The following is a 25,002-nucleotide window of genomic DNA, read 5'->3' on the forward strand; positions in this document are numbered from 1 at the left end:
ACACTTCCTGTTTATTTCTCGTTCACCCCTGATTATCTCACCGGGTATGGCCCTCCTGTTTTGGATACGGGACTTCCTCCTCGTACTCCGTATTGGATCCTTACGACAGACCAACTATTATGTCTATTTTTGGAGCCATAATTCGCAGGACGCGTGGTACTTATGTTTTTATCCTGCATGTGATTTCATACACTAGACACCAGATATTTGGGCACCGTCCATTACACGTTGTTCCTCCCATGTGTTTAAAGCGAACTACTTCTCCTCCATAGGTCCGTGTACTCTTGGTCTTTTGTTCGAGTGGCTGATATCGCCTGTCACCGTTTTATATTATACCGATCGACCGTGGGCACATTCACCCTTTCGATCGACTGCGGGCACCTTCACCCAAACGCTCTCCTTACGAGTGTCTCCCCACTGATAGCCGCCGCCATTTGACAGCCGGTTTCCACGCGCTGAGTCTGCATGTTGACGCAGTCCTTTCCACACTCACATCACCTTGCGTGCGCTGTTGCACTCCATCTAGAGCATGCCATTACCATGGTGTTACCACCTTTTGCATTTTTACTTTTTACTGCTTCATTTTAGTGGGACCGTTCCATTGGTCCGGTCGCTACTCCATCTATGAAGCCTCCTACCCCTCCATTCTGAGGTAAGCACCCACGAATCACCTATCTTGGTGATATGCACATCTATATGGGCTTATCTTGCTTTATATATATATATTTTTTTTTATTTAATAAGGGTTCCCTAGTCTGGTTGCCTTGTATTAGTTCATGATTTTAACCACTCTCTTTTTACATACTAGTTGTACATTGAGATTAGGGACCTTTTTGGCCCTTTGAGGGGCTGTTCTGATCCCTTTAGTTTACTCATGGATATTGATTCCTTCAATGAGCTGTTAATGGTACGTTTGCTGTTTGTCCTCTTGTTTTTGTCTCCATCTATTTAGGCGGAGTCGATATTCAAAGACCCTGAATTAGGGACACTTTACTAAGTTGTGATAGATCTATTTACCCGGTTATTATATCCGAGGTATATTCACTTGCAGTTCTATCCACGGTCCTGAAGAAGTGTCGCTCGATTTAGAGCATAGAAGACACGAAACATGTTGACCTTTGTCAACTAAAGGCTACCCTGATACCTAGAATCTCCATAGTAGCCTCGCTGGTTTTATTTAGTCCCAACCCACACGAAACCAATTAAAACTATGCAGGGGCCAGGGCCTATTTTAGTCTTTCTAGTCCCCACACTAATCAGAAATCACCGACTTCCACATTCCCACTCACATTCATCACAATACGGCGTTCTCAGATCAGAAGATCTCCGCCAAAGATGCCACCAGGCCCGTCGGACATTGCAGCGCCGGTCTGACGAGGAGCGCCCGATGATGAAGCATGACACCCTACCAGGTGTGTGAGGGCAACAAGATCTGAAATTTAGATTTCCCTCTCGTGACCAAATAACAGCAGTCTGGTAGCGACTCTAACTACCCTGGTCTTGTTGAGGAACTGTTCTTTTCTGGTTGTCTATGTACCTATCAGGGAGCATTAGAACAGGACCTCGTAAAATAATTAGCTCTCTTGTCCCCCTCTTGATTACACATCTCCACAGGAGAGTTCACATTCAGCCAGCCTTAAAACATTTACACTGGTTACCTGTGAAAGAACACGTCAAGCTCAAATGCTTAGTTCTTACCTCACAGAGCTTTCCATCGTAAGGGCCTTCAGTATATGTTAAACATTTATTCCGTATCAACCGATCAGATCACTTTGGTCCTCCAACTGGTGGTCATCGTTCGGTTTAGAAGAAAAAAATTGGGTGGCAGATCTTATTCCTATTTTCCCACCAGGGAATGGAACGCTCTTCTACTACAAATACGGGCCACTGAGGACATTTTGCTCTTTGAAAAACTCGTAAAGACTTGGCTGTTTGAATCTGCTTATTAATGCCTCCATCTATGGGTCTAGACCTTACTATATGCCCCGGGACACTCTCTGGAGTAGCTATCGCTCTTTATAAATTCAATAATAATAATAATAATAATGATGATAGAAAACTAGGCAACCAACAGAAATAAAACCCTATCAGCTTGAATATTGTCAATGGGATGCCAATACCAGAAAAGAATGGCATAAAACAGAATCTTCACCATATTTAGATTTAGGTATTAGATTCCTCAGGTCATCTGTGTTGTAATCTGTGACTAATTATTTCAATAAACAAAGGATCCACTAATTAGCTTAATCTGTGACCAGTCTGCCTTCCATTCCACAGAACAATTCTGAATAATCAAGGTGGTCCTCCTGGCTCAGTTCCCAGCACAGAAAACTCTCCTGATCCTTGTGCAAACATACTGTCAAGTAATGACACTGGTAAAATGATTTTCTATGTATTTAACCCCAACCTGTGGTTGTTGGTGCTGTTGTCATCGCATACCTGGAAGGCTGCCTTAGTGATAGCTATCATGTGCCAAAGAGAGGAAAGTTATAATGTTAATCAGTATGCAACTAAAACCATAGCATGGGCCAGCCTACATATTGGGGCTGACACCAACAACATTGTCCGAAGGAGCAACGACATATTTGTTTTCCATTATTTAATTCTTTGTTTAGTTATTATCAGTGTTGGGACAGAAAAGCCCTCTGCATGGTTATGGACCTGAGTGACCAACTGTACTGCTGGCTAGATCCAGAATGCAGATTTTTTATGTCATAGGTAAACACGGATCACGCGTGTGAGCCATGACATACGCCTGACTCACGGATTGCAGTCTTGTTTGAACTGGAGGGGTGCCCAAAGCGCTACACTCATACTGGTGAAAGGCTTATTAAGGAGCATGGTGGTGACAGCATACCATGTAGTGATCAGTAGGAGGGAACACATCCTTTTCAATCTGTGTCACTGGAGTGAGGCTTAGAAGCTCACTCAACTTTTGAAAATTCTACTGGTGGGTGCTTAACTCGCCCATGGCCAACATCAGTTAGATGTAAAGTGCTGCGCATCGAAGGAGTGGTGACTCTGCACTGGATGTGTGTGTGTCTGGGAAGGGTATAGTACAGTGGATAGTGCTGTGCAGTGCATGCATGGTGAGCAGGATTACTAGGTGTAAGCATAATGGAGAGGAATACATTACATGAGAGATGTAGTGCTGTGCAGTGTGTGCACAGTTAAAGCTTATGCTGGGTGTATGAGGGCAAAGTATGCAGTGAACGCATGGTGAATGTGTGTGCTGGCAGTGTGTGTGTTTTGCATGTAGCACACCATGGCAGAGTAAATGTGAGTGCAGCCTCTGCTCTTGAGAGGTGAAGGGTGGGTAGGACATCCATGTGGAAGGCGAAGAAGGTGCATGGGAGTCTAGAAGAGAAATAGAGGGTGGGCTGAATGAGGTGCATAGGAGGGGGTTGAGGGGTGGTGGAGTGGAGAGAGGGAGGGAACGCAACAGGTTGTTAGTGGAGCTGCTGCCTGGGTTATAAAAAACAGTTTATGGAATTCCAATATAATTATCAGGAATAGAGGGTGGGCTTTAGGAAAAATCAGGATATTTGAGAGGGGGGGCTGTCTGGGCAATATCGGGACATGACTCTAATAGCAGGTTTATATGGATTATTATAAGCTTAGCATTTTGTCTATGGATGTGAAAGGGATCAATAATCGGAGGAAATGTAAGGCCTTTTTAATTGGCTTGGAAAAACAGACACCAACTTTTGTATTCTTACAGGAGACACATTAATAAGGAGAAAGAGGGGCGAGTCATATGGGGGCCATTCCAGCTTCTGTTACATTCCACTGGTTCAGCAGCTCACAGAGGAGTTGCAGTTTAAGCAGAAGGTTTAGTGGTGAGCTTGTTAAATCATCGACGGATGGGAAAGGGAGATTGGCGATTGTAGAGGTGCAAATTGAGCATGTGCCAATTACTATAGTTTCTATATACGGCTTGGTTGTTGATGAGCAGGAGCCTATGTATAATTTGATTCCTTATCTTCACAATTTTTGAAGACTATTGTAATTGGGGTAGATTTTAATTGTACCCAAATTCTGGAGCTGGACCAGGGCAACCCAGGGCTAAACAAAGGAAACCAAGAGTGATGAAAGCCATAAATAGGTTAAAGAGTGAGAAAGGCCTTTTTGACCCCTTGCGCAGATTGAACCCTGGCCTAAAAAGGTATATGTTTTTCTCTGCCCGGTTTTAGACGGCCTCAAGGATAGGTTTGTTTCTTACCTCCGATTCCTTGCCAAAAGTAGAGGCTTCTTATGTTCCCATCTGTTTTTCAAATCATACAGCAGCAGGCCTGGAAGTTTTAATGCCATCTATAACGACACCTCTGTATAGATGGTCTTTTAATAAAGCCCAACTCTCGAAGGAGGAGTTTTTGTAAGAGATGGGGAACAGAACTCAACTCTTTGGCGAACAGAGGTTCCGCATCACCAGAAGTCATTTGAGAGGCATATAGATCAACAATGAGGGGTGAGATTATAGCTTATGAAAGAGACCCCAAAAATGTGTCATCTGCCAAGCAGCCCGACGGGCAAATTGAGGAGAGGTAGCTCTCCAAGACTTCTGCCTGTGACCGGGACGGAGGCTAAGGCCTGCAGCCTCCCTACTAGGTGAGGGGACATCACTCAGGGAAACTAAGATACTTGCTCTGAAGCCTGGAACACAAGTGTCTGCCTGCTTGCTAAGACCAGTGTGACCAGTGAGGCAAAGGAGAGCGTTGGAGGGACCGAGGTTCAGTGGGAAGCCCTGCTGAGAGGACTTTCGGTGTGAAAGGATGGCTGTTCCACTGAAAGGGTGGTTGTCCGTGTGCAGATTCAGATTGCCATGGGCTGAGTGTTGGGCAATGAGAGTGAAGTCTGTACTGTGTTGTTGTGGTGACCGCTGTAAGCCAGGAGGGGCCGCCATTGAAGGTATTGCTGCCGACAAGCACAAGACCTGTGGAGGCATTAGCGGCGACTCGTACTCCAGAAGGGGCCCCAGTGATATAGACTGCTGTGCCGTAAAGACCAATGCCATGTCTGAAGGTGCTGCAGCAACCCTGTATACCAGTAGAGATTGCAGGTACCAAGTGAAGTGTGAAGTTCAGGCCACCGACCCAAAAATGAACGCTGTGACCTGTGGGTCGAACTAAGCATTGAAGAATGCCTCCAACCTCCCCCGTGGACTGAGGAGGATGCCACGTGTGCATCACTACATTGCTGGGACTACATTGGGAGCACCAGGACCAACCCCCATACCCTGTTGGGGAGCGCTGAACTTACAGTGCAGGAGGAAGCACCGAAGCACCACCGATTGTAGCTAGAACCGGCTGCGCAACCTCGCGGAGAGCCAGCGTCGGCCAGATACTGCCACGCCTCCCGTATGAAGACAGACTTGACCAAGCTGGATCGGAGCCTCACAAATGCCCGCAGTCGGGGCACCCGCTGAGGCGCTGAATGCTTTCTCACTGCTGGAGCAGGTAGGACTTGCTACAGGCCTATAGGGTCCCAGGGGACTTGCTACTAAAGGTGCTGCGGCACCAAATACACTTTTGACATACATTTTATAAGAGTCTGAGTGGGTTCTTGAGTAAAGTCCACTAGTGAGCATTCCCTGGATACAGCCACCAGAGAATGTGGAATAAACAGGACCAAATTACAAAGACGGGCAGGACAGGGACTTGCCAGTGACACACTAAAGGCGGGACCTCGAGGGGATTGTGTTATTGCGTATGAATGTCGAAATACTTCTTTGATACAGCTAGAAATAAAATAATTATTTTTAATATGAAAATAAGTATTTGGCTGAACATTGATATATTGACATTGCTGTGTGTTCTTTGAGTTACGAGTCTTGTTCACTAGCCTGTGCCGATACGTCCTCCCTGAACCACTGCGCCCCAAGGCAGCCTTTGCCTGCTCATCCACAGCTATCCCTGACAGTCAAGTGTAGAAGAAATTCTTGGCCCAGAAGCTCATGATCAATGGTAGGCCGGGCCCTGGGACATCAGGAGTAAAAAGGCCCTCAGAGGGCCCTGTGGCCCTCTGAAAGAGGTTTGAGTACAGAACATGAGGCAACAGGTTCAACAATGTAACACAAACCAGGAGAGTAGCATGAACTCACACATCTAAGAGGAAGAATTCCAGAGAAAATTCAAACATGCTCAGAGTGGCCTGAGAACAAGGGGAGAATAGATGACAAGAGTTAGAGAAGAAGTATTGGAGAAATGGAGGGAATGGCATAAAGAGGATATACGTAGCACACTTTGACTACAGAGGCAACTGACAAAGATATGGAATGCACCCATTCCACATAGCTCATAGAAGGAGTAAGAAGCAAGGGGTACCATACCATAATGGTAGACTTCAAAGGCCAGTAAGTAGGGGCCACTGAAGGACCTTAAAAACAAAAGTGGTGAGCCAGAATAGGAAAATACACACCAAAACGTCTTGCAGCATGAATCAGTCAATATGATTTTCTCTGTAGACATAGGAGTCAGGACAGTAATGCTTGGAGAAGGTGTGGACCAAAGTGCATGTAACAACCCTACCGATGTCTAAAACTGGAACACACGTAGACAAAGCAAAAGAGGCAGCCATGGTCCTGGTGGGATGCTCTCTTGATGACCTTAATGTGGCTACTTCTTGGACAGGGAAAACACCATTTAATCCCCAGGACAATCCAATGTGAAGCTCATGTCTTCTACGCCACCCTGTCGTTCATGTGTCCCACAAAGCCAAGTAACAGCTGAGAATCCCACAGTGTTACCTGGTTCTATTGATGCAAAAGCTCAGAGCACGCTGTAGGTCAAAGCAATGCAACTGTTCCTCCTCCTTAGTAAGATCCGTAGGAAGGAAGAATTTTGGCAGGGTGTAGCTGTCCCAAATGAAACAGTCACCACTTTAAGCCCAAAAAACAGCAATGCCTGAAGCATAAAATTGTCCAAAAAGAAAGAGGTAAACAGAGGGTGGACACAAGTGTCCTGCACTGTGCTTGCCCACGGAGCAGAGGGAGTAGCGATAATGAGTAATGTCTTCAAATTAACAAGACTCAGAAAACAGGGGCGTGGCCAACTGCCGGGGGAAATGGCGGCTCACTAGCGGAGCTCCCTCACAACACTGCCTAAATATCCGTACATTCCAGTTTTGTCCCGACTAAAAATACCTGAGACGACAGTCGATGGTTCCTGGGAGGAAGAAGGGTTGCCCAGCCGCGTTTGGACCGGATCCGATAAACAAAGTTGTCGAACCGGAGCTGGGCCCGGGCTGTGGAGGACCGAGGTGTGGCCTGGAGGGTGCGCCGCCCGACTCCGCTAATCTGCGGCTACAGTGCGGCCGCCGTCTGCTACTTCCTGGGGGGCCGCTTCGATGCACCTTGAGCTGGTCCTGCACCCGCTGAGTGAGCGGCGGAAAAGTCCCCAGCGATTTGGGTGCCGGGCGGGAGGCGCACATGTGGGCCTATCAGCAGCCGGGCTGCGCGCTACGCCAACAGCCTGACAGGGCCTAGCGGGAGGTGCGCAGAGGAATACCCGACGCCCCGAAAATCTCCGAGCCGCCGCTGGCCCCGAACCAAATACCGTGCCGCCGATTCCCTATAGTGACGGTGCTGGGGGCAGCAGCGGTCCCGACTGCAGCCCTGCACCCCCTCTCCGAAGGGCACGCTTCAATCACCGCTGCCCCCGGTGATATATGGCTGGCGAAACCAGAGAGGCCGGTTTGGAGCTCGCTCCACACGCAGGTGGCGGTGAGTAGCCGGCTGGACCCCTACTTAACACCAGGCTGCAATTGAAGCGCCTAAGGCAACATGGCGAGCAGCCATGGCGGCCGCAACGCGCTCCAGACGAAGCTGGAAAAATATGCATGGCAGAAGGGGCAGGGAGATGCACATACCTCTCCCACAGAAGCAAAAAGCCCACCAGAACCTACGTTGCAGGATATTCTAGCGGCCATCACCACGGTGCCCATATCCCTAGAGGGCCGCATTGACACCGTTGCGACGGAGGACTCCCTGATCAGGGCGGATATGCGCAAGATGAATGAGCGTCTTTCTGAGGTGGAATCCACCGCCAAGGACCAAGTGACTGACTCTGATCTGCTCGAGCGCCAGGTTGCGAATGTGCAGGCCAACCAGGAACTGTTAACGCACCAGCTCGATGACTTATCGAGGACTGGGGCAAAGACATTGACTGGAGTATGGTCACGGAAAAGTCCATATATGAAGCCAGGGAGTGCCCAAATAAATGGACACAAGTCTGGGGACAATGGAACATTCTCAGAGGTGAGATATGTGAACCTCCAAGATCGAGAGAAGAAATTGTAAATGGAACCTGAATGTGTCTAAAGGGGGACTGAAAGTATTGTTTTGTGACCGCTATGACTTAAGTAACATTTGTAGTGTCACGATATTGCCAATGTAAATGTACCGTGATATTTTCATCGACCATGCCTTGATTTCAATAAAAAAAGATTTACACTTTTTTTTATTATAAAAGACTCGGAAAACAGTAGCATATGGGCTCAAGAGGAACCTCATCAAAAATGTGAAGACCTCATTAAAATACCACTGGGCATAATAAACTAAGACAGGAAAACATATGTGTCGCCCCCTTTACAAAAAAATACATTACAAAAGGTGATTTGAACAATGATGGCTTAGAGGGTAAATTTATTAAACACATAAAGGGGCAACCCTGGAAGATTGGTGTAGTTACTTTACAGGCAAGGGGACAAATAGGTATATAAATACTTTGTACCAACTGTTTTTACCATAGTATGTTGTCAGAATGTAAGGTTGCATGAACGTGAACACACTCCCCATCCACCTACAGCAGACCGAAGACCTTCTGACCTTCAGAAGACTCCTCAAAACCTGGCTCTTCGAACAGTAGAAGCTCCCCCCCAGCGCCTTGAGACCCTCACGGGTATGTAGCGCGCTTTACAAATGCCATGATTGATTGATTGATCTTTGTTTAATTTTCAAATCAATGTAAAGATTTGAAAACAATTATAAGTCTACCCACATTTTGATTAAATCATATTGATTGAGTGGATATTTTCCATTCTTAAATGACAGAGTAAGTACATGGATGAGCGAGTAAATGGAGAAAAGCTGATAAGGCCAACAGGTAGTCTTTAATGGTACTGAATGTAAGATCTTGCCCGGCCAAAGAACATGCGAACCACAGATTGTCAGACAAGCATGCCTTACACATATTTATTTTCCGTTCAATATACCAAGTCACAAAGCATGTACTACAGTTGGAATAAACAGAGTTGGTGGAGGGACGGCAAGAATCAAATCTCAAGTTCACAGCTGCTGAAAGCAGATCAAAAGAGGTGGCATTAACCTGCTCAATCTCAGATCATGAAGGCACAGGTTAGAATGGTTCAGGTGGGGTGAAACATACAGCCCTGTTGTTGAGAATGGCAGTCCGCTCTGAACGGATGTGGAAAAGGAGGGTCAACAATAAGGTGCAGTAACTACAAGTATCAGTTTCTTTACACCAAGTCTGGTGGCAATAACAGTCACCTCTACATGGTATTGCGTTACCTTCCTAAGAAAGCAAGAAATCAGGGGAATGGGTGGTAATGTGTGAAATATATTGACATCCCACTTCATGCAGAATGCATCTCTCAGTTACCCTGCAGCAGAAACTGCAGTGAAAGAAAAACAGAGACAGAGCATTCTCCAGTGTGGAAAAAATATCCACCTACAGCATACCCCACCAGGCACAGATCACCTGTACCACCTCTAGATGGAGACGCCACTAGTGATAGGCCATAGTACACCTGATCAGCTCATCCTCAATCGCATTGAGAAAGGAGGCCCACAAGAGAACTCACAGATTGAAACACTGAGCAACTGTCCAACGCCACAACGTCAGGGCCTTGAGACAGATAGCAAGAGCCCACTTACACGTTTGGTGGCATACCACACAGCAGAAGTATTATTAGTGAGGAACTGTGCAGATTTTAACCAAAACACAGACTTGAACACTTAGATCTTCTGCACAGGCAATTCTTTCATATATAGTTGACTCAACTGGAAATATTGCTCGATCATCACTGTCTAAATTTGGAATAGGTGTGCTCTTTCCATTTATTTCAAAGCTACATCCAATTTAGATAACAGTGGAAAAGGAGGCTCTTTAGCATGTCAATCTAGTCTTTTGCATGCAGGGCTGCACCAGAAGAGCTTTCAGGGGTTATCAGCACACTTTACAAACATCACTCATTCATTCTTTCAATCATCCAATCCTCCATTACATGAATTAGTAACCTACCCTATTGACATGGTTTCTGGTAAATACTGTCCTTCTCTGTACTCATTTGTTATACCCATTTACTTTTGGTTTCTTAGATTGCTCAATATGCCTGAGCATTACCAGATAAACCCTGCAGTGGTCTCGCTTCTAGAAATACTGTGTGCTACTGAAGTGTTCCAAACGGGAACCACTGGCCTTCACATACATTATTAGAAAAAGATTTCTTTAGTTTCAGCTATTGCCTGTCAATATTGTACAGCAAAACAATCTGCAAAAAAAAAATAATCTATTATAAGTATTGCTTTTTATTTGTGCAATACAAGTGTAGATTTGGAGTGATCAGATAAAATGCACCAAAGTATTACTTATGGTGTTAAGAATATGTCATGATCTGTAGCTTGACAATGCCTACAGGATGTTTTCTTATGCATACACATACATGTGTCCAAGCAGAATGACGAGAACACACTCCATATTCTATGCACAGCCACAACAGAAGAGTCAGATGGTTGTATTCAATGCTGTACAGTGAAGAGTGCTTTTTAATGGAATCAAGAGACCTTCATGTGAGCAAAGTAAATCACAAAACACGAACCTGCACAACATCGGCTGGCTTGTTGATGTGTTCCTTGAAAACCAGCATGGTGGGGGCGTACATATTTATGTTGTATTGGCTGGTCATCTGTTCAGACTCTTTTAGCCCAAGATCCACGTAGCCAAAAGATAAATAATCTTTATATGCAAATGCCACCAGCTGAAAAACAAGCAAATACAAATAAATGCCTTCAATTCACAAAATAATGTTTTCAAATATTTAGAAATCAGTAGGGTACGTCTTAGGCCAACACTCATATCTTGATTCTCCCTGGCCACCTTTAAGAGTCATTTACTCTGATCACCATTATTTCTTCCTTGTGTTGTAGTGATAACTCATCACTGGGTGAAGCATTTCCTGAGGTGTGCCTCTTAGAGCCATCCACAGGAAACACCTTCGACTCAACCCAAGAACACTATATCTAGTTATAATGAAAGATGTCTGCACAAACAAAGAAATGTCATGAAAGCAATGCTCGATAGGGAACAACTTAATTTATATGAAACTAGGCACAACCACCCACCAACTGGGTAACTGGTTTTCTAGAGAGTTACTGGTCTTAAAATTCACATCATATGGGCGGAGACCGCATTGTGGGCAATAATTCAGCTCAGATCGGTGAGAGGGCCAAATGGGCATATAAAGTAGTCAGAGGGGAGAACAAACCAAGGCAAAAAGAAAACTTGTTGACACACTTCCTTGTTGAAAAGTTGAAACTTGTGGCAGGCACTGAGAGCGCAGTGAGGTGGTTACAGTTGCGTTTCAACATGCTCAGCGGGTAAAGAATTTAAAGTGAGCATGGAAAAAATGTACAGCTATAATATGGGAAGAAGAATGAGACCCTTGGAAGGGGCATGGGGGCCTTAACAGACACATAACCTGCTTATATACAGGAAGAGGTTTGAGAGGGCTTCTTCAAACAGTGCATGGTTTGAAGAGGTCAGAGTGAGAATGGAACATATTCACAGAGAAGTGGGACAAGATCAGAGTGGGGCATGGCCCCACAAAAAGAGGAATGAAGAAGACACTGAACAAACTCAAGGGGTGAAAAGGTCAGAGCTGGCATTTGACCTCTTCTGTAGGGAAAAGGGGTCAGACAGAGGTGAAATTAAACCTGACTGGAGGGATGAAGAAGTCAAAGGGGTAATGGAACAATTCCACAGAGGGGCACACATGTTGAAGAGAGCATGAAACCAGATAGGAGGGCCAATGAGTTCAGATCAGGTAATAGGGCTACTCAATTTGTCGTGAACCAGCCAGACAAAGCAGAGAGAATGCAAATATTAATATTGGAATGAAAACAGAAGAAATTATATTTGCTCAGATGGGTAAGGAAGTACTACCAAAAGACGTGCTCCCTAGTTTACAAACAGCTCACACATACAGAGATTTTCTTAGCTCATTATGCAGATGTAAGATCAATGGCCCCACAGACAGTGTGGTAGGCAGGTAAACTCCATAATACCTTGTAGAGCAACGGAACCGGTGGCATCTGGTCAAATAGAAGAACATGTGGCTTATTCTCTTGCCGCCAATTGGAAAGAAATCGGACATAATTTTTATCTGTGATCTAAAAATAGAGAAAATATACAATGGAGGTCAATTACACCCTTAATATTCATGAGTGTCACCAGGTCCGAAAAATGACCGACATAAAATGCACTCTAATAACACATGCAATGTAAGTAGTCAATAAAACCTTGTATACATTATTCACCAAATGAACATGCATCCCCCTTGGGCCATCGCCCCTCTCTTCATTTCAACAGTGAGAAGTCACTTAAGGAAGATGTTGGAATCAAATGCAACAGACAGAGCAATAAATATTAAAACGAAATGAGCTTTTATTTGTATTTTTATGTATCAGTAAGAAAAACAAATTTGCAGGAAACCAGAGATGAACAACATTTTAGGTAGTAAAAATAACGCTCAAGAAAGGAGAATTTTATACAGGGTCATGGTAGTTCTTTTACATGCACTGCTCATTCAACTGAAACTTTCTAAAGTAGTGTTTGCTGACAAACGTTTGGCACTTTTAGCTTCTTCTTCTCATCCTATCATGCATCATTTAAGTGTCAACCATCTTTGCAGCACTGTTCCCTGCACTGCGAGGCTGCTTTAGTTGGGGTGAAAGAAGGCTAAAAGGACATGAGCAATGGCCGAAGCAAAAAGAAGGGTTAACAGGTGACTCCACGTTAAAGGGACGCCATTTTCATTCCTGTCGTCTTCATTAGCAAATCATTACACTTTGGCAGTTGTTGGACCAGTGTACTTGAACTAACGGGTCTGGTATATATTTTTTTTTGGTAGGAACATTAACCCACTGAGCTAGCTTATGCACTCTGTTCTCTGATTGATTGCATCTGCTTGTAAGGTAGCTGAGTGGATTAAGACTAGAAAAATGGGTGTGTCATACAGTCATGGTTACACAAATTTGTAAAGCACCTAGGACAAAGGTCAATTTCAACGAGATCATCATAATCCAAATTCCCATTTTTTGTCTTTATCCAGTTTTTCATGATCAAACATAACATTACTAGTAGTCATATGTGTAAACAATTGCCTTACTTCTACATTTCAATCATTTTTATTGAGAGGACAAGTAAATCAAACCAATTTGGCTGTCAAATCCTAACATAAGTCCCTAACAGTATGTTAGAACCAATTCAGGATGTATACCCTCAAAGTTATCAACCTGTTCGCAATGTACAAGAAGCATCAATAGTACATGTGGGACAGAGTGGGGCTAGAGACAAGGGAGGGTCAACAATCTATGGCATTAGTCTGACTAAAAGCCAGACTACGCTTTTCATCCTCCAATTCTGGCCTATTAAGGAACATTTCATCTCCTGGTTGAGAATGAAAAAAACATTTACTAAAATATAACAGCACTGTGTTGTGCCACCCCCAACTGTCCCCACCCCTGAAAGAGGTCCATCCTCTTAAGAACATATTTTGTCACATCCTAAAAAGTGAATACGTGGACACTGCAATCATAGAAGATTCTTAGTTTGGCATAATGCTATAAGGTCTCCACAAAGTGAGGTTTTTTTGTAATTAGTTGTAAATGTTGCCCACTCAGTTGAGCTTCTCTGTTTTACTATGGGAACAGGTGAATGCTCACTCCCTCATAATTTTCAACTTATTAAGAATCAGTTCTTTTTCCATCGCACTGTCCGGTACAGCAATTCTTCTCCTCAAGGATTACTCTCACTTCTGTAAACTGTCCTGCATGCGTTCCACACTGTGATGTGGACCGTGGGAAAAATCTTTTATCAATACTGTGAATCCTGTTACCCTCTGTCAACCACAGTAAAACCCATCATACATCGATTTGATGCCCTCTACATTACCATGCTATGCACACAGCAACTCAGGTTTGCTTCTTTGTGGTCAGCTAGAGCTCTGACCTCACAGATCCAGAGTTCACGGATGCCAAAATGTTCTTTGCAGTCTTTGCCACAAATCACTATAAAAATGTTCTCATTGTTGCCTCCCACCCATGTTGGAATCTATCAGTTAATAACAGCACCACTTTCCTATTGCACCAAATACAGCCCCGGAAGACGAGGCTGGAGGTTCGGGAGTGGTCTTCATAAGCCCAGCTAATTCCATCCTCAAGCATATTTTCCCACAGAACTCTGATAGCCCAGATAAATCTGTTGGAGTCTGGAAAACCAGACGTCGACAAGCAGAGTGCCTTACTACCTTAGGGATCATAAAATTCATAAATAAAATGTATAAAAAGGAGATCTTATCTTTGGAGTTCCTACGTAGAGTATGAACCTATTTGATGGAAGTCTACAGAATAATATTTTCATCTACTTCGTCCAGAAAAGATTTAGTTAAGGGTGCTCCAACATAGTTGGATATATGAAGTCACTAATATTTCCACAGCTTTACTTTTGATGAACAAGACACACACTAAGTAAGATGGCCTCGATGTAGGACTCGGACTCAATACGAAGGAAAACTGTATGAAATCTAATGTCCTGCTTATTTGGACAGCTATCATCTCACATATAAAAAGCTGTTAGAATTACTTAATGTTCAGCCTCTTCTAGAACAGCCTGAATAGGGAAGTCTCACTTGCTGGTTCATTTAGTGTTTGATGGCATGAAAGGCAAATATGAAAGGCAAGTATGAAAATGCTAACGATTAATTGCACACTTTTTTCAAGTTTAAAAAGCAGGCTAAAGTTTGTGTACTGAAACTAGTTTACAAAAATACAAAACAAAGACCGTTAAAACATTTCCTGTTGTATTCTAATACTTTTGTACTTATTTTCTATTGGAACTTAAGTAAAATATCCCTACACTATACAGTCATGAAAGCAGGTCATAGAATCTTAACTTACTTTCTCTATCAAGTTGCTTGGAAGCAAACCTTCAACAAAGTGGCGTAGGTTATCACGAATGACAGCGTTATGAAAGAATGAGATCTTTCCGTTAATTACTCCAAGGATAGAAGGAGTGCTGTGCGCCCCAAGGTGATGTGCCAGTCGACGTTCATACCCAGCGTGGACAACTCCAATTCCGACACCTAAGGAGAGACCAAATGATTTTTAAAATGCAATGACCACATGTAGAAAACAGCTTCTAGACACAGGGTCCAACATTATTTGTGGTTGTGTCAATAGCCAAAAACAGACATGAGAATATGCAGCACCAACAAGCAATGGCACAAAGTCAAACACCTTTCCCTGTACACATATTACATGGAATGGAACACACATCACAAGGCACAGTACAATGTATCCAATGTCATAACTCTGGTACTTGAAGCCTCTTATCACTCTTCGGCCACATTCAGGAAACATCTATTCTTCATAAAGCCTGCACTGGAGTATATGCTCCAGTATTGAGCAAAGAGGCCAGTCTGACAGACTTTTTCCATCTCAGACCCACTTGCCATAATTTCTCACATCCCTGCCTATACTGATCCCTGTTCCAACTTTTCTTTTTCTCCAGTTTTATGTTAGCATGTAATGACATGAAAGATGAGGTCACACCGTTTGAGTGGATGAAGCTGAAGGATGAAGTTCCTTGGTTTTTCAACACACACACACACACACACGTTGCCTTGGTAAAATGCTCTCTGCACTAAAAAATCTGGAGTAGTAGAAGGCAGTTTATACCAGAATTATGTCCTACCCAGGTGGTAGCTATTGGTTCAAATTCTGTATTACAAATTCAAATTGTTACTGAACAGCCAATGGAGAAGAAGAGCAGGTTAGGTAAAAGTCTACAGAAGATTACCCTGAAAAAGGACTGCTGCTTCATTCATCAACTAATCTTTCACCAGTAGTAATATATTGAATGGACTTCCAACCAGTGCTTTTTCACACATTCAGAAACTCAAACCAGCACTGCAAAACATTTTGAGACATTCCTGAAAACTTGTGCAAGGACTGCGAGGTGGCAGGATATCATCAAAGAAATATTTACCATTGGTGCTCTCACCACTAACATCCTCCCACCTTTTGTAAAATATCCCCTCTGGGTGATCTCGCCCAATTACCTAGCTACCATTCCTGGAGAAGACTTTTGAAAACTGTGTACTGGCACAAATCACATGACATATTGAAGAATATGACCTACTAGATATCACCAATGAGGCTTCAGAAAAGGTTGCAGCAGGGAAACAGCTGTCCTTAACGTCACAGATGATATTAGGACGTTAGACATAGGCAACGTTTGCCTATCAATTCTACTAGACCTCTCCGTGCCCTTTGATATGGTTAACCATGAAACACTCCTCAGCACACTAAAGCTATTCTTCAGGGTAAGAGGCATGGTTCATAAATGGTTCACCTCATACCCACAACATCGGCAATTAAAACTGAGTGACTCGCTCACCACCCCAGCACCAATACTGCAAGTGGTATCTCAAGAATAGATTCTAATACCTACCCTTTTACGTTTCTACAAGGAACCCTTCTGCAATCCTAAAACGCACCAATATGGCTTATTTATATACACACACGACACAACTATATTTAAAAGTACCCTTACTCAAGGATATCTTCCGCATGAACAAAAATCTAATAGAAGTGCAAAACTGGCTAACGAGAAACTATCTGAAATTCAAATCTAAGAAGACGGAACTCATCTCAATCTCCCCACAAGGGAACTGTTCACATATACAAGAATGGCTCAATGAACTAGACACATTAAACTGCAGTCCGACACATGGCATGTCCACGAATCACTTGGGATAACAAATGAAAAAACGATGGACAGAAAGGCTCACATAAACTCTGCAGCAAAAAGTGCAATGTAGAACCTCAAACTCCTCAAAAAATGAATCACTCCATCTGAGAAGACGGCCTTGAGAATGCTGTATAATCCCTAGTTCTATCAAGATTACACTATAGTGATGTGACTCTCATTAGCACTCCAAAAACCGACCTAGTGCCAATGAGAGCTATGGTGAACAGAAGAACAACATTACAATCAAATCACTCCCACTCAGAAGAATAGCTTCAAATTGAAGCAAAATGCATTTTCAAGACAGAATGCATCACACAATTATGTTCCCCAAAGTGAGTTTCCTCCATATGGTGAAACCCACAATATTGGTCAAATAGAACTATCAAGATCAGGAAAGAAAGATATACCAAGGAGTTGAGACGCACTACTTCTGATCCTGTCCAAACTCAAGAAGGAAAGATCACATGCTCAGTCTCTCTCGGGGAACACACCCAGAATCTGGAACTCCTTCCCTCCCCAGAAACGCACTAACCCATCCCTGATGAGCTTATATCACAAATCACCTGACCAACCACAAATTAAATTGCCATTCAAAGAAAGGAAAGTGAGGGAAAATTAGTCATTTTTATTTCTTCCTGAAGGGGACTACATAATGCAACTTTGTTATACAAGGTAGCAGCAACAATTATTGATCCAAGATGATTCTGCTTGAGTTTTGTTGCTTAGGGATCTCACTAAAATATTGTTTCCTTTTCCTTTGGTTTCCTCCAGTTATTTGGGCTTGAATTAAAGGTGTAGGATTTAGAAGCATTTTTGGTCTGATCTAATCATGTATGCACTATAGAGAATCCGGGAATATTCAAATCGTATTTGACAGTTTAATTCTTTCACTGACTGGTGAAATGGTTGACCCATAAGAATCTTGGCCAATATGTACTAGCATATTATCCTCCTTTTTGGGTCTCGCCTACGCAGCGCGCATGCACTGCATAGGAGGGGACCTCTTGGAATCGATCAGCTTTTTTGCCCAAAAACGTGCACGCTTTGCATTGCTTTCAATTGCAACGTGTGCACGTTTGGCGTTTCCCTTGTGGGAGCGAGCTTTGGCGACATCTGTTTGTAATTATCGCGCTCGCTCCCAGAAGGTAAACGCTGCGTGTCCCTGCTTTCGACCGCACTCCCCCCACCCCTCCCACTTGTTTATTATGGTAGGCGGCCACTCCCCTTCCTGTTTACGACGCTCGCCGGGCCTGTTGTCTTTAAGCGCTTGTTACATTTAGATGGCGCAAGGAATCTTTGCCTGTTGCTTTCGCTCGCAGCAGGGGTTGAAAGAGCTTCTTCTCTTAAAATCAGACTATCAAGAGTCGGGATGACCAGGGAGGCTAGACCGATGTTTTTTTTCAGCATCACATGACTGTCTTGTTTTTTTATGCAAATTTCTATAGCGCGAACTCTACTTGAAGGTATTGGAGCGCTTTACATGAGCTCCGGTTACATTACACAAAGGCACATTCAGGCACGGGGAGATTATGTGATCGACAGGCAGGGCTGCTCAGGAGGAGCGCTTGAGGCAGGCTGGCACGGTGTTTTTTTATGTAGATTTCTATATCGTAAACTCTAGCTGAAGGTATTGGAGCGCTTTACATGTGCTCCGGTTATGTTACACAAGGGCACATTCAGGCACGGGGAGATTATGTGATCGGCAGGCAGGGTTGCTCGGGAGGCGCGCTTGAGGCAGACTGGCACGGTGTTTTTTTTAAATGCAGATTTTTATAGCGCAAACTCTACCTGAAAGTATTGGAGCACTTTACATGAGCTCCGGTTACGTTACAGAAGGGCATATTCAGGCACGGGGAGATTATGTGATCGGCAGGCAGGGCTGCTCGGGAGGAGCGCTTGAGGCAGGCTGGCACAGTGTTTTTTTATGCAGATTTCTATATATCGCGACCTCAAGCTCAAGGTATTGGAGCACTTTACATGAGCTCCAGTTACATTACTCAAGGGCACATTCAGGCACGGGGAGATTATGTGATCGGCAGGCAGTGCTGCTCGGGAGGAGCGCTCGAGGCAGGCTGGCACGGTGCTTTTTTGTTTTTTATGTATGGCGCCGTCCCCAACTCCTTTGGAGACCTCATCTCCAGACCTTCTTCCCGACAGTGGAATCCCCTCTAATTCTCAGACATGAACAGCATGGGACTTGCCTCAATTCGGGACCTTCATGCCACAACTTTAGATCATCAGCGTGCAACTTAGCCTCCCCAAGTTGATGCACTTAAACTTTTTTCATTCATTGCTTCTCTTTTCGACCTTGTTGTTTGCGTCTCACGTTCCTGACTTATATTTGAAAACCTAGTAGTGTGTCCCATATATTGTGTAGAATCTGCGTTCAGGACCTGGACACTGTAACTGTGACCAATAGGAATAAGCATTAAAAATGCAATAGGTCTCGCCTTTCATCAAGTTAAAGACATTTGCTTTGCTATACAATACCATTAGCAAAGCAAATGGCTTTAACTTAATCAAAGGTGAGACTTATTGCATTTTCAATGCTTGATTAATAAGTCAACATTGATAGCAGGTCATCTGCAAACACCCAGGCTTTACACCATCAATGCAAGGTGTAGTGACAGTTACTTGTGAAAAGATTGTGGTCACTCTACACATGGGATAGTGGTGAAAAAATGATGACTTTCCACATACCAGCAAAATTCACAGCTGCAAAATGTCCCATTGTTATGTGTGAGTTCTTCAGCTAGCCCTGGTGGCTGTGTAGCAAACAACACTTTACTGTTTTGTTTTTGAGCCAATAGTTACAATGTTAAAAGTTCTGGACTGACTTAATGACTGTTGGTGTCCAGTACCTCCAGTGTAGTGGAAACTCAACCCAAAAGTATTGAAGCGCGTTACATGAACACTAATTACATAACACAAGGTCACATACATTTTTATAGGCACATAGGAGAGTAAGTGATTTGCCCAGAATCACAGGATGTTCAGCCAACACCAGGAATTTAACATGGTTCCAAGTCGGCAGCTCGGGCAATAATACCAGGGAGGGTGGCAGGCTGAAGCCAGTAGAACAACTGTATTTGTGATCCATTACTCACAGAATTAGCGCTGAAGATTGTACCGAAAGATACCAATTTTGAAAACGTTCTCAGAAAGGACTTTCCCAAATACCCTCAGAAACATTGAGCTCGCTTGCACTATAATTCATTCATTGCTATTACGCCTCACCGTTTTCAAATTCCACCAGCTGCAAGCAGGTAAAGGGAGGTGAGGGTGACGTGCGGGCTCAGGGGTGGGCAGAGGTAAAAGAGGTGAGGGCCACTTGACTGGACAGTATGATATGGTACGGCCTGTCATTGTACAGTATAGTATCGTATGGTATGGTATAGTGTGATATAGTACACCCTGTCATATTAAAGTACGGTATGGGCTGCTGTGGCATATGTTATGGCATGGCCTTTTACTGTGTAGCATAGTATAATATTGTATGAAGTGGTGCTGTATTGTATGGTATGGTAAGGCCTGTTACTGTATGGTGTGGTATGGTATGTTATGTTATGTTATTTTGTGCTTTGTTATTGTACAATGTGGTATGCTATTGTATAGTATGGCATAGTGTGATACTGTCATGGCCTGTTATTGATTAGTATAATATGGTATGAGTAGGAGTATGACACGATGTGTTATTGAGGCGTATGACCTATGAACTGCTAACAGCATGGATTCACATTCATTTAGGCAAGCGCCGATATCACCAATTGGCAGGATATTAAAACATGTGCCCTATACTGGATTTCCCATATTGGGTAAGAAGGCGGCATTACATGGAATGTGAGAAAAATGAGAAGGAATCAAACAAAAGCACCCGTAGTGAATGCTGCAACATATAACTTTATTAAAATGTAATACATTGTGTTGTTGGGTAGTTATGCGGCTCAAAGACTGGCCGGAGAAAAGCAGCTTACTGGAAAGTAACATTTTGAAAAATCTGGAAATAAAACAACAAGCGAGGCAAACTGAGGTCCCAACACGTAAACGGAAAAAAAAATTACCATAAAAGCAGCAACAAAAAAACAACAAAGAATACAGAAATGGTGGCATAGGAAGGTGTAAAAAGAACATACAAACAGTACACACACACACACAAACACAAGCACACGCACACACACACACACACACGCACACACACACACACACACACACACACACACACACACACACACACACAAAAAAGCTACAAAAATCGGAGCACAAGCAGCACGGATGAACACTAGTCAACAAATCAATCAGTACTTGCTTGGTCCATGCTACAGGGAAGAAAGCACAAACATGCAGACAAAGTGAAACCGACATGCTCACCAATGAAAAGGAAGAAAATTAGAGTGACAATGAAGACAACCAATGGTAAGTAATGTGCAGGCTAAAACACTTTTAGAGCTTCTTAAAAAAAACAATAGATCATCACACACGACAGCACATGTGCACGGTCTCAGGAGGGGCCTAAATAGGGTACTTTCCAGCAGAAATACTACAGATTCCATTTATATGCAGAATGTAAATTAGCCTCCATATTTTCAGAAACTACAATATTAGGCTCCCAAACCGAACTGGACTTTAAGCAAGTAGTGTCTAGCAAAACCCATTCTTGCTTTGCACAATCTGAGCTTTCTCTCTTTAAAAAAATGAAGAAATAAAAACACTCCATCATCACAGCCACTGACATTCAGTCACCTCCAATCTCTTTTCTTCTCCGTAACTTTTTTACTCCCCATGATTGTTTAGTAAACTATTGAGGCTATCAGATCATCGATAGACTGTATCTCACCCACCTTGTTAAAGAGATCAATAATATCTTGACCTTGATTCTGGCCTCTCAGTGCAACGGAAGATCCTTTGCAGGCCAACTCCCTGATCCACTGAAATAGGAATGGGACAATTCCAGATTGAAGTAAACTCTACAACTTCATAGATTCTTTAAACCTTCATCCTGTAGCAGTCTTCGTCTTGTAGCTGCACTCCCTTTTCCAGCAAAGTACTGATTCTCTTATCAAAGACAAATTGCACAGCTTACTGGACACCAGCAAAATTCAGAAGCCTATTTAATATAGCATTATAGCCTACTGCAAGGGCTATAACAGTTGTTAAAGGCCCTGCCCCAGAATTATGGGCCTGCACCTCCGAAAGGGGCCCACAGCGGAACTGAGAACTTTAACAACCGGTGCAACCCAAGGGAGAAAGGCTATAAAGCTATTAGAACATTTCACCAACTGGTGTATCACCTTTTACATATTAAAAGGGAGAAACAGAATGCCAAACTTTGAAATGTTGGAGCTGAACATCTGTACCTGCCACTACTGGCCAAGAGACAACTGACTGACCTTAAAAGAGCACTCCACATAACTATGATGTAGTAAGGGCTCTAGACTTTCCAGCATTGGTAGCTGGTATTAAAAATGTGTTATTATTAACTCAAACAGATCTTGGAGTTCATTTTTAACAATTTTCAAATTGCATGGGGAAGGGGGACAAAATCCTCTGCACCGTGGGTAAGCCATCTCTCTCTGCCCACCCCTTCTTTTAATCTTCAAAACTGAGTCAACTAAGATTCCTTTGTTGCCCCTACATGCTCTGCACCACCATCTCATCTGTAGAGTACAAATAAAACATGCAGCTTGTACAAGCTTATCTGGTAGATGCTGGAGCCAGATTTTTAAACAATGCCTATTATATCCAGCTAAACAATTTAACTGGCAATGCACCAACCAAACCTCAGATACTTTAGCCTAGATGATCAAAACTATACTCTGCTTAAATATTTTCTAAATAAAATTCTTGACCCGGAAATCCTCAGAGCTCACTTCAAAACTACCCATCTTAACCCCTTCATCCTAGACTTAGAGCTATCATTTGTAGCTCATATAAATACAATCATTGCCGCAGGAAAGTTCACTGTGAAATGTATTCAGAACATTACGCTCCCCCTTTCAAAGGCTGATATAAAGACAATAAAACAGTGCTAATTACATCTTAGGGGTCGGAAAGGCTCCGAACGGCAGTTGGATTTTCCTTACCTGTGTCTGAACCTATGTTACCGACTGACTCAGAAACATTTCTGACCTACCAATTACGATGCAACGGTAACCGTTTCGTCTTTTCAGACTCGGTTCGGACCGGCATTCAGAGACAATGAGTTGGTCGGAGCCAAATCGTACAGGTCTATGGACTGCGTTTCCAACCAACGTATTACAATGTTGGATTCGGACAGCATTTGCGAATCGATGTGTCCGACACGAAACAGCTGTCGGAAACTGACATTGGAGGCCTGTAGCAGGCCCCCCTTCACCCAGAGGCCGTCAGTTGGGGCCCGTGGGGGTACCCATGGGTTCCCCCTTTCCAACCATGCCCAGATTGGCAGGCACCATGGGGTGCCCACCACTTGGTGAAAGGTTTTCCACAACCACCCCTTTTTTCAATGGGAGCCTGCGTTGTCTGTTGCAACACAGGCTCCCATTGAAGTCAATGGGAGTCCGACCTAACGGTGTTCAGAAATATTATGAATCGGTCGGACTCCCCGAACCCGAGTCGGTTTGTCTCCCCGAACCAGAGCCGGTCGGAAGAGATTCAAGGAGTCGTTGGAATGCTTTCCGACTGACATCATAATGAGGCCCTAAATTGTAGTGTCTTTCATGACAAATGCTTTAAACACATACTTACTTCACATTCTTCAATATTCCACTGGTGGAATAATAGCAAATGCCAAGCCCAGGGATCCCATGAAACAGATGCAGAAGGTGCATCACAGGCTTCAGCTAAAAAATGACAGCAAATTTGGGTTTTGACCCCAAGCTCTAGACAAAAAAGCAGCTAAATTGCTATTAAATCTCTTAAGTCCCCTCTACAGCTACATAACTACTTCTCGCATAACCTCAGAATTACTAGCTTTATAGAAGAGATAGTAGGTGATAGTCTACACAAAAAGTCTACACAACAATAACTCAAATATCAACTAGATTTTGATCACGTGGTGCCAATATTAGAAGTGGTGAAGCATCACATCTGGGGAGGCGGGGGCATTTGAAGAAAACGGCAGAGGAGCAAGAATCAAGTTCCTGTTAAGAGATGAATTAGTGAGAGAAAAGGTCACTGCCAACTCTGGCTGTTCCGAGATGTCAGCCATGTGACAGAGAAAAGATTAAATATAGCCGGTACAGAGAAAAGTTACTAATCAGACCTCAGTGTTTAGGCTGGAATTTTATATCCTACCAAAATGAAGGATTTTTTACAAGGAGAAACAATATATTTTTGTAATTCTACAGCAAACGCCACATGACTGGAAAACTGAAGGAAATATAGGACAGAGGAAGAGCATGCAATAAGAAACAAGCGTTGACAAAAAGGTTGATAAGACCAATTTATATTGCCGGCAACAGAGGTAGGGTTCAGAAACGAATAGCCCCTAAACCTGAACATGATTGTGTCTTTTATGGTTGCATTATAAGTACAGAGTAAGATATTTAAATATTAAATGACACCTTTGGTGCGGGATAGTCATGTGAGGGGCTGGTCATCAATTATTGAGATGATGGGTCTAATGGAAGAATTGTGATAAAAATAAGTCTACGCCTCCCCAGACTAGTGGCTACCAAAGTAATGATAGGTGTATATTTTCTTTTATGAGAAAAGAAGGATTTGATTTATTTATGAGTAAAAAGCAATTATGTACCCTGTTTAAAACAAAGTAAAGATTTATTATGATAACTGAAACGAAGACAGCGAAATTATCAAGGTACATAAATTCTCAAATTCAAATTAATTTCCAACTCGGACAACTATGCTACATTGTCATCCTAACTCAAGTCCTTTCATATTTGGCAATAAGTGACTGAAAGAGAGCTTAAGTGCAGGCTGAAATCTTTCATAAAGGAGATTTTTGTTTACGCTTTAT

The 25,002-nt window shown here is 43.3% G+C and overlaps 1 protein-coding gene across 2 annotated transcripts in view; it reads right to left on the reverse strand.

Moving 5' to 3' along the window:
* DNAJC16 (DnaJ heat shock protein family (Hsp40) member C16) overlaps positions 1-25,002 on the reverse strand; it is a 212,770-nt gene that overhangs the window by 80,709 nt on the left and 107,059 nt on the right. For both annotated transcript variants that reach the window (XM_085604155.1, XM_085604150.1), the window contains exons 5-7: positions 15,194-15,378; positions 12,302-12,406; positions 10,837-10,995 (exon numbers count right to left, since the gene is read on the reverse strand). In XM_085604155.1, the coding sequence (XP_085460281.1) occupies positions 10,837-10,995; positions 12,302-12,406; positions 15,194-15,378 (449 nt within the window). The remainder of the gene's footprint in view (positions 1-10,836; positions 10,996-12,301; positions 12,407-15,193; positions 15,379-25,002) is intronic.

The sequence above is a fragment of the Triturus cristatus genome, chromosome 1_2 (genome assembly GCF_964204655.1).
Source record: "Triturus cristatus chromosome 1_2, aTriCri1.1, whole genome shotgun sequence".
In the NCBI taxonomy this organism is placed as follows: domain Eukaryota; kingdom Metazoa; phylum Chordata; class Amphibia; order Caudata; family Salamandridae; genus Triturus; species Triturus cristatus.